At 37.5% G+C, this 11,152-nt stretch overlaps 1 protein-coding gene across 2 annotated transcripts; it reads right to left on the reverse strand.

Annotated features, from left to right (window-relative positions):
- Positions 1 to 32: 32 nt before the first annotated feature.
- On the reverse strand, positions 33 to 10,656 carry ZCCHC4 (zinc finger CCHC-type containing 4). Of its 2 annotated transcripts, XM_010710352.3 has the most exons (13): positions 10,462 to 10,612; positions 10,216 to 10,334; positions 9,206 to 9,288; positions 8,280 to 8,555; positions 7,784 to 7,864; positions 7,406 to 7,478; positions 5,805 to 5,955; positions 5,257 to 5,357; positions 3,994 to 4,115; positions 3,207 to 3,282; positions 2,629 to 2,680; positions 1,750 to 1,894; positions 33 to 267 (listed from the first exon to the last, which is right to left on the reverse strand). In XM_010710352.3, exons 1-13 carry the CDS (start codon positions 10,550 to 10,552, stop codon positions 126 to 128), a joined length of 1,512 nt encoding a protein of 503 aa, XP_010708654.2. In that variant the 5' UTR covers positions 10,553 to 10,612; the 3' UTR covers positions 33 to 125. The 2 variants fall into 2 exon arrangements, with proteins under 2 accessions (XP_010708654.2, XP_085079490.1); XM_085223364.1 differs by lacking the exon at positions 10,216 to 10,334 and having other exon boundaries at positions 10,462 to 10,656.
- Positions 10,657 to 11,152: the final 496 nt, after the last annotated feature.

The raw sequence follows: 11,152 nt of genomic DNA on the forward strand, positions 1-11,152 counted from the left end.
CTGTAACGATGCCTAACGTAAAGGATTGTCACTTTACATTAGATCAGGTTTTATTTGAACGTTGGTATTAGCATTTTTAGAAAGGCTGGCCATAAAAAAAAAAAAATCTCTTGAACAATCTTGTATCAAGTAATCTCATCTTTTTTCTTCTTCATTTTCCTCCTGGAGAATATGGCGTGCTTCATGGCCCATCTTCTACAGACCCCCAGCTTTGCCCTATTTAGAGTTTTTAGGGTTTTCTGCTTTTGTTTTCTGCCTTTGCCAGCTCTGTAAAGAAAGAACATAAAGATTATAATAAAATGGTGACTGGACTTCTGTATTTGCTGGTTTTTCATACGAGTTGTGCATACACCTTACAAGTACAGTCCCAGGATTTGCCATCTTAGATAAAGGATATTCTGACATTGACTGTTCCTAAAATTGCCCACTTAACTGAAAAATAAAAAATGGCAGAGATTACTCAGCATTTACCTTTGCATGCCCCCAAGTGCAAAACAGCGCGTGTGGACTTTTTTTTTTGTCTCTGACAAAGGATGTATTTAATAGTAGAAAGCATGGAATAATTTTAATAAGGAAAACATATCTAGATATTTTTACTAGGAAAATAAGCCTAAGTTATTTTCAGTAGTTCATCAGCACCACACTGATGGCCTGAAAGGACTGAACCATCCCAGCACAATGTACACCTGACTGAAGAAACAGATGAGGTTGCTTGAATTTCTTTTAGTATCATTTTCACTTTTTCAAGAAAATGAAGTACTGCTACATATAAATATGCTAAATATAAAGTACAGCTACACTTCAGCTCTAATACTCCATAAGCAAAATTTAGATGAGTGTCATAGCAGGGCATGAAGTAAGACTCCTGTAGTCCACTGCCATTGAGCTTGCTGCTGACCCGAGAGCCCCACTGTCTGAATGTCACTGTGCAACACAGTGCATCTTTTGGGAGGGAAGATCTGCATTTCCAGTGTTACATCCATCTAAAGTGAGAATCACAAACCAAACCAAACGCTCTCTGCAGGGGCTGTTAGAAGCATGGGCCAGCTATCCTAAACTGCCAAGATTGACTCTTTCACTGGACCATCTCCAGCAACATCCCCTTCCCTTTTTTTCAGTTAGTTTTATCTGATGACCATGCACTTTTTGTCTTTTGATAAATACAAGTATGTGTTTGTGTATGTTCAAGAATTATAGTCATGGCAGCATAAATGTACTTAATGTGTCCTCATTAATAAAGTTGTTATATAGTACAGATTTAGACACTATTGCAGAAAACACCTGAACTACCAGTTGGGAAAAAAAAAAAAAACAACATAAGATTTGAAAACAAAGCAAAGGAGACAAGAAGCAATGAAAACAGTGCAGCAACTATATACTCTGCCCTTCTATGAGGAATCTGAAGGGGATTAAAGCATTATATTACTTTAGATTAATTTTGCATCTTCTTGACAGTGCTACCAGTGCACCACTCAAAGTTCTGTGAGAACTGTGAGTTCTGTGTGAACCCATTTGGAAAGAAAACACATTTAAGGAATGGGGAACCAGAGGAAGATACCTGCCTCAGCGATGCTAGGTTTTATCAAATCTTCCTTTTGTATGCACTCTCCAGCAACACAGCAAGTGGGCAACAGTTTAAGATAACAGCACACAAAGCCTAAAATTATCTCTTCCTAAAGCATTTGCATGAAATAAGATCACTTCTCATGTAAAACCTCTTTCATTACAATAACGCAGTATCGCACTTACTGGCCAGATGTTCTGGTGCAGGAGAGGCTGGGACAGGTGCTGCGTTTGTGACCTGCCTTGCCACAAACAAAGCAGCCCACGTCAATCTTCTCACATGTGTGGTTTTCCAGAGCACAGCAGTTGCATTTGTTACAGTGAAACCAAGCTGCAAAATAAGCAGCATGGTTTATGATCTTCAGAGGGTTCAGAATTATCATCCTGAAGTTGAATTCTAAATACAAGCTGTTTTGCCAGGATTTTTATTTTATTTTATTTATTTTTTACATTTTCAGAGATGTGTGCATTCAGTTTCTGGTCCTTTATCTTATTTGATAAATATTCATTAGAGATACTATTTAAATATAATTTAATTATTTTGCTATTATAACTATCCTGCATGGGATCTTGACATGAAAAATAGCCCCTATGTTAAAATGGATTTACAAAGATGCAATTTCTATATCAACAAGATTGATTGCTCCAGCTGTTTAAACAGCTGTAAATACAAGTGTGCATTTGTGTATGAAACATAACTTAATAATGCTCTTAGAAACATTTTCACAATTGTCTCTGTGTTTATGAAGTTCTTACAAAAAGCTTTACAAAATTAGGAAACATTTATATGACAAATCAAAATATTACAGATTTTTCCCTTTAAAAATATAAGTAAGATTTAGCCCTGACAAGAACTTACGTATATTTCCACTGTGTGCAAATATGATAACTAAGTTTCTTACAACAACTTGTGTGAAATTGAGATTTTTCCTTTACTCCATGTCTTCTGTATGATCCCATTTTATTTATTTTCCAGAATATTTATTTATCTGGTCTGTCATCTCAGTATCTTCAGACTACCATTTAAACGTACTTTTATTTAGGTGAGTATTTTTCTGTACTTACAGGGTTTCACACATTTCTTGCAAAGAACACAATGCTTCCATCGTCTGCCATCCTACAATTAACAGATGAATAAATGCACTGTTTGTTTTTAAAAAACACTGATTAGCTCCTAAAACTGAACTACTCGTGTATATTACCTACTATTTACAGAAACAGGTCCTGGGGAGAAAGGACTACATTTAAAAACAGTAGTGCTGAGAATCTGCAATCACAGTAAAATGGCTACATTTGGAAGTTAGTGTGCTTTACAACTTCCAACACATAAGAAGAAATGAATGTGTAAGAGACCAGTGATGCATAAGGGATGGTCGAAGTGACAAGTAGGTAACTTTTCCAGTCCTCTTCCCAGTGTAAAGGAATCAGGCGATAGAAATTAATTCCTGTTAAGTAATGATGTCCAGTGAAGACGACAAACAAATTGAATTGTCTGGGGATTCCTAAAGAAATCAGTATCAAAATAGTTTTGTTTTTTTTTTTTAGATCAAAGCAAATATAATAAAATCTATTAAGACTGCTGTCACCTGAAAGTAGAAGATTGCTGCTAATATGGTGACTGAGGAAGAAGGCAAAATACTTACTTTTGATGTACATGAATTGCATATTTCACAGTGGTGGTTGCCAGAACTAACATAGCGCTGACAGATAGCGCAAAACCTGGAAAAAATAAAATCCTAAGTGTTTGCTCAAAAAAATCCAGTATTTGCTCAAGAAGCAATATGAATGAAATTTATACAGGTTCTACAGTAAATACAGGGATTGAAATATCACTTCACTAAATTAAATATGTTTTTGATTCATTAACTTCCACTTTGGCCCACAGCTTCATAATCATTTAGACACGATACACACAAATAGTAAAAATCCAGGTGCATGAATTCAAAAATAGCAACAGCAAAAAAAAAAAAAAACAAAAACAACCAAACTCTGCTAAATGAATTTTATCAGTAAAATCCATTTGTCCCTGATGCTTTTTAGTGCTTGTATTATTAACTAGTGTCTCAACCAAGCTGATTATTTTGGTTAGCTGTAAATCTCTATCTCCCATGGACATGCATAATTCATACAGCTCAGCTGAGGAACCCCATCATTCCTCAACAGAAATGTAAACTCCTTCTAAATGCCCAGTTCCCTTTCATATTGCTTAGAGAACAGAAATGTAAACTCCTTATAAATGCCCAGTTCCCTTTCATATTGCTTAGAGAACATGTGAACTTAGACTACAACAGTGAATTGTGCTCTTGAACCTGGTATCCAAAAGTTAGGCACAACAGTACTAAGCAGCACGTCCCAAAGTCCTTTAAACCTTCATGCCCTAAGAACAAAGGCACTCTTTCAGTCACTCCCTTGACTTGTAACACAATTTACCTGTAGCCCTCTTCTGCAGGAAGTACAATCATACTTGGGGACAGATTCGTGAAGATACGGACAGGGGATTGTCTGCGACCTGTTTTACCATGTTTATATAGAGCATGATTATCATAATCTACCTAGAAAAAAGAACAGTTGTTATAAAAAAGTACTAAGGTAAAATAGAAATATTTGCATGTTTGTTCTCTTTATATGTGTCTTACGAAATTGTTCTTTAAATCTGGAAGATGCTAACCCTGAATTAGATTACAGATTTTACACCAAGTATTTTGTCTCAATTCCTTTTAAATTTTTGAAACCATAATACACTTCAACTGTCCTATTTTACTTCCTTTTACTCTTCTGTACGGGATATCTGGGATAATATTTCAGTTGTTTGACACTAAAGAGGGGTTTAACAAAAACACAATCTGTTATAAAATAAACAAAACTATACCATTTGTCTTGTCTGACAGAACTAGAGCTGATGTGCATCTCAAACTACCTCAAAACAATTACAAAGCTGCAAACTCAATCAGCAATGCTTGTTTCTAGCACTGCTTCCCAAGACTTGCCCCCAAAATTCTCATGAATACTAGCAGGAATACAGCCTAGACTAGCATCAGTTTCCAATTTTCTTCTACTAATTTCCATTCTACAAGATATATTGTCTTGAACACCCATATCAAACTTTATGTCAAGATGTTATATGAGAAAATAAAAGTTAGCATAACTGATCTCTTAAAAGTCACTTATGTAAATATTCAACCTATGGAATGGATGCCAGACTATTGCTTTATTACTGACAACTTCATTTATCCCACTTTCCGACAATTTCCATTGTTGTCATTTATTCTCTAGCAGTTATGAAGACAAAAGACCTTAAACTTCCTTTTATCAGAGCTGGGCATTACCCACCAAGCTACATTTGAACATCTGCACAAAATGAAACATTCTTCAAGCTACTCTCACTTCTGCAGTATGCATGTACTTAAATTAGTGCAAAATCTATCCCCCTGAAAACATTTCCAAAGAATTGAGATAACGGACTGGTGACAGAAGGCTTAAGGTATATAATGAAGCATAGAAGTGTGTGATAAAGTTATCGAAGGCATGACTTCACCAAATGAGCATCACATAGTTTGCAGGTCCTCCAAGACAGTGAGAAATGCAAAAAGGCCCATCCAAAGATAAGTACTGCCATTATATCCACTTCCATTTATATTCCTGCCCACACTGCACACAACCAAAATTCAGCAAAGTCACTGGGCTTGGTCATACCTGATAATCCATCATACTGAGGCTTGGGAAAAATTCAAGAATACGGGATTCAAAGAAGTATGGAAATATCCAGAACATGGGCATCTCTTGGTTCTTATTACCTAGTGATAAAAAGGCTTGGATGTACATTAAAGAAAAACAATGTATGTGAAGCATGAAAAATTGACAGTAAGTGTTCTGAATCCATAAGCATGCATATGCACACTACTTAAGCATAGTAACTAGCTCCTTTAAGGGAAAAGAAGTTTTTGGCATATTTACATACACTGGGCTGTAAGTTCAACTTACACCAAACAAGTCTTGTCACCTGCCTAGGTTGCTAAGAAGTGGTATTGTGTTTTAATTGGTTATTCTTCTCTACCCTTGAAGTCCACTTCAATTGTAAAGTTTATTTTTACAAATCCACATTTAAGAGAGACTTAAATATACTTCATCTTAGAAATTATGCACATGTTAACATTCACTCAAGTAGCAATAATTACAGATTTGAACAGATACTTTTTCTTACAGTAACTTTACAGCTTAATTCACCTATTTGTAATACATGCCTCCTTTTTCTGTATCCTTCCACATTGCCATCAGTTTTTTAAAACTAGAAGCCAGTGCTTCCACTAAACCTCCAAACGGGGGATCAGCCACCATAATTACTCTTTCATCTTTCTCTTCGTGTAAGAATTTCCTACAAGTTTCATGCGCAGCCTGTAAGAAACAGGGAGGAATACAGATTTAATAGCTGTAAAATAGAGTTTTAAGATCTGCAAAGATTTTATTAAGAACTATAATTATTGTTTTACAAATTTGAACTTTAACAATGTAGATTACTTCTTGTGTTGGTGAATGTAGCATTTCAAAAAAAATTCTGGATCTGAAGAACCAAAAGCAATGCCCCATTCAGTTATATACGACATTACCACGGACAGATGCAGTTAATGTTGTCTAAAATACTCTTTTTCTTAAGGGTAGTAAATATGACTTGGAAAAAACAGGTTGTCATGCAAGAGAGCAGAGTTCAGACTCAGAATACATGTAATTAATGCCCTTTTATTTTATTCTGTTAGACGTTATTAATAGGAGAAATTTCAGCCCACTGAAAATTGATTCAATCCATACTGGTTATAGAAACCAATCCAGCTTGGACTCTATTATCAAAGGAAATGGAAAAAGCTACATATTCACTGCCAGCATGCAGTGTCCTCTTCTATTGCCTGGATTCCATTGAATTCCAAAGACAGAATTATAATATTAATCTACATTCAGAAGTGCAATTCAGACCTTGAAATGATGCATGTCGTTACAGGTGTCAGCTTTCCACAGCTTGGCAAAAACACTTCAGTCATGCAGTAATGCAGGTAAACAGTCTTTTAATTGAAAAATACAAAACTTGAATAGACTAACAAATCTAAGATATTCAAAGGTAAGGCTTTTAGATCAGCTTTCCATTTCATGCTAGAAGATTCTTTTTATTTTCAAGAGCTCACTAAAATTATGCTTTAGAATGAGAAAAAAAGAAAAAAAGCCTGACCTATGCAGTATGAAAGGTACTGCAGTAAGAATGTTTATGCAACTCAGTCATGGCTTACTAATTATGGCAGGGGAAGACTAAACAGTGAGTTAGGATACTGGGAAAAGTGCTTTGAGAAGAGTGCTTAGAATTAGATTAAACTATGATCCTCTATTAAAAAAAAAAGTTTTTGACCTTTTGACCTTACTTGCCTGGAGTAAACCAGGAAAACCTTCCCTCTCAAGTATCAGTGAATGAGTACTGTGGCATGTGCTTGGCTCATGAGGCTGGGAATAAAACAATTCTGTGGCAACAACACAGGAACAGGGCTTGCCTATACTAATAATAGGCAACAACTCACACCAAACTGTCATTTTAATAAAAGAAACATTAAGCTGTTTAAATAACATTAGTTAGCATGTTCCTAAAGTCTCATGACTTTATCTTTGAATCAAGTGGGAAAGACTTACTGAAAATGCATTGTTGTTTTTTTTGTTTTTTTTTTTTTGTTTTTTTTTTTAATTTCCAGTATGCTGACCATTTTTATCTCATGACAGTTGTCTTCTAACTAACCATCTAGACTAGCCAGTATTCTCTATCAACAACATGTATTGCTTCACAAAGCATTCAAGAAATACTTGTCCTTACCTCTCCACCAAAAAAATAATGATTAAACATGTTGTAGTGGCAGAACTCATCTTCTGTGTAAAATTGTGAATACCTGTAAAATAAGAAGAATAGGAGTTACTTCTTGCTTGCCCTAAGGGGAATTCACATTGAAACAAAGGCCTTTACAAAGACAACATTTTTGAGTTCCAATTACTGAAAACATGATAATGGAAACAATTAAGTACAACTATTTTTCCTCATAAACTGCTGTCACTACTGTCAGGGTACAGAAGTGAAAATGGAAAAGAGAAGAAATGGAGAATAACCACCAATTTATCTTTTAAAGTAATAAGAAAATGAATCTTTGCATATACTATTCAGACACATAACATTTATCAAAATGTTATAAATACCTACCTGAAGTCAATATCTAGCAGAAGGCTTCTAACCCCGAAGTCGTCTTCTTGTAACGCTTTTGACTGGATCATTTCATGAAGCCTGAAGCATAATCAGAACAAAGAAATGTAAGATATAACCACCAGCTTCAAAAAAGATCTTGCAAGAGAAGAATATCTGGTATTTTACTAAGCCTAAAACCAAACAGATAAAGAAAATGGAGCAATTTGGCCAACATTTAAAGTTAGAAAAATATGATGGCCTTAAAAGATGGTAAGTCAGCGGAGACTAGAGAATCACCACAATAAAACCCCAAAACATAAGCTAAGTAACTCAGTGTCACTTTGGTAAGAAGCATTAGCACGACATTTAAAAACCACATAAGTGGGTGAGAGGGAATTTAACTGCAATGCAGCTACAGTCTTCTTGTGTGTCTTGTGAGCTCAAAGCATGTTCCCACTAAGTGCCTGAATACTGCCAACCAATTAAAGCATAGTGAACCTCTTATTATACATACCTAGGTGTTCCAACAGATAGCACTCGTCTGAATCCTAGTGAAATAATAAGGTCCAGTAGAAACTGGCAACTTCTGTCTGCAAATAAATACTGTGCATTTGTTTTTTTATTTTCTAGTGGATACAAAAGTTGACTGGGACTTCTTAACTGGACAGTGGAGATATCATACAGGAACTGATGACTCGAGTGTTTTTCCCATTCATCTGGCAATAGCAATTGCTGGCATTCCTGACAAAATCTCCTCTTTGATAAAGGCAACAGAACAAAATTCTTGTATCTATAAATATAAAAGGCAATTTTGAAAAAATCTCTATAAAATAAATGAAAGGAGATACAAAATGGGTTTCATGTTTTCAAGACATTTACAGAGGCAAGTAGTTTAAGCTGCTTTTGCAAAACTCCACTAACTACATGCCAGTGAAATAATATTTATGAAAAAAATGTTCATAGGACACTTTGAAAATCTCCCCTAAAAGCAAGTAAGTAATGCAGTGATCAAAGACATTGAGAGTTTGTAAAATAACTAGATTACAGAAGAGAAGAACGTATCAACTATAAACATCCAGGACTACTTGTTTGTACATAACTCACAAATTACTGTTACTGTATAATCTGTGCAAATCAGGAATAACTTTCTGAACTTGCACTGCTACAGACCTGTTTGTTAACACATTAAGAGCACTAACATAAGGAAAAAAACTGCAGCTATGAAAATAAAAAGGCACAGTTCCTCAGTTGAAAGCATTGTGTTCTAATCAGATGTTCAATGCTATTTACACTTTATAGACAGTCTTTTCTTATTTTTTCCATATGCCTGTGCCATGCTTTCATTTTCCAAAGAATCCAGAAACACTGTGCCTTCATACAAAGTCTCTGAACTTACATAAGACTGACTTTTACTAATGAAAATGCACTTAGCAACAATACCTTTCCACATTCTGCCTGTGAGTACAAGGCGGCTGATGACTTCTATTATATTCTTCACGTGCTGCAAGTCTAGTTTGTGATACCTATAAAATTTATGCATATAAGAAGTTAAAGAGCAGGAATCACTGTGTTGTAAATCAAATCTCATGATTAAGCAAAATGAGTGCATCAAAGGTCTTGTGCTTCAGCTCCTCTGCTCAGGAAAACTGTCATGTTCCTGGTGTTCCTGGCTGAGAGTAACAAGCATGACTGTGTAGTTTAGTGGCAAGCTACACAGAAGTCTCTTTCTGAATTCAAACCACGCAGCAACAAATAAATAAATGTAAGAATTCAGTTCCTTTACCACATGTAACATAGAAGGAAAAAATCTCAAAACGCGCTTACAATAAAGAAATGGACAGACTGTCTGTTAATGTGTTCCTACAGTTGATAGAATTCCCTCTGAAAAACTATCCCACGTGACTGACAGAAACGCTGCCGAAGACTCTCGTGTACCATTATTTAAATGCACACCAGCCCTTTGCTGAACCTGTGCCCTCATTCCCACAAAACACACTCATCTCATAGCTAACAGCATCAGGACATCGCCACAAAACCTACAGATCTGACCCCTACCGCCCTCTCTGGGCACTGCACAATGTCTGCTGCACCCACCCAGTTTTCTCTGCCCGGACTGCAGATGAGGACCTCCCACAGTCAGAACTATCGTTTGCTCAGCGTTGCACTATAGTGGCAAAACTCACAACCCCAACTCAGCGGTGTTGGTAACACAGTAACAAACACTTCTGCTCAATACGTAGGGCAGCCCTCTTTGAAAAGTGTACCTGAAACATCTTCTCCTCACAGAAAGCCGTCTGCTACCTGAATACTGTTAGGAAAGCACTTGCAGAACAATTACCACAGATTTCCAAAACAACATTTACATTTTCTCAGTTTTCTGTTAGAGTAAAAGAAAAAAAGCAAAAAAAATCCCTCACACCCCCCCTCAGCATGAAGCAGCCCTCTCTTACCTTCTCATCCTCCCACTGGAAGAATTTACAATCCTTTCTGTCCCTACAAGCCGAACAAGCATAGAATCTTCTCCCTTCCTCTTTTCCTTGGCTGGTCTTCACAAACAGGAGAGCAGGACCTAACAACAGGAGGCCCACCTGCTTTATGCCTCCCGGGCTTCCTCAAGATATGTGGCCACCCCCCCCTCGCTGCCCTCAGAGCTCCCGGCCGGCCCCACTCCTCCATTCCGCCCGAGCGCTGCTCACCGTGCGGGCAGCAGGGAGCGCCGGGCACAGCGCCGAGCAGAGCCAGCCCGCCCGACCCCGCGCCCGCTGCCCCTTCAGCGCCGGCCGCCATCTTGGTACCGCCTTCCCAGCAGCACCGCAAGCAGAGGGAGGCGGGAACCGGACAAGCGCTGTGGCGACGACCTCCTCCCTTGAATACATGCTGCAGCTGTCCTCTGCCTGGTGCTCCTGCCACCACGTGAACGTTAGTTCCTCCTTACCTTAACTAAGGCCCCACAGGTAGCACACACCACCTGCCCGACGCCTTCCGCTACAATGATACAATTTGTAGCCTTCTCCTATAAATTGAGCATTGGAAGAGATGATTGTGAGGAAGGAATTGACTGCACATGAGGTTTTTTAAAGCACGCCTAGCAAAGTGCTTCGAGGAGCCCCATATTGCTTTACATTCAGTTTTCTCCAATCACCACCAGTACTCTCAAGAAGTCTATCAGGTTTTAGGGGGAATATAGAAGCATTCTGGTCACTAAGGCATAGTAACTCAAATGGAATCATTAAGGTTCAAAAAGATCTCTAAGATCATTTAGTAGTCCAACCATCCACCCACCACAAATACTGCCACTAACCCATGTCCCTAAGTACCACATCTAAACCTTTCTTTAACGCTTCCAGCAACGGTGACTCCATCCCAACCCTGGCCAGCCTGCTCCAG

The sequence above is a fragment of the Meleagris gallopavo genome, chromosome 4, assembly GCF_905368555.1.
Source record: "Meleagris gallopavo chromosome 4, MGAL_WU_HG_1.1, whole genome shotgun sequence".
Lineage (NCBI taxonomy): Eukaryota > Metazoa > Chordata > Aves > Galliformes > Phasianidae > Meleagris > Meleagris gallopavo.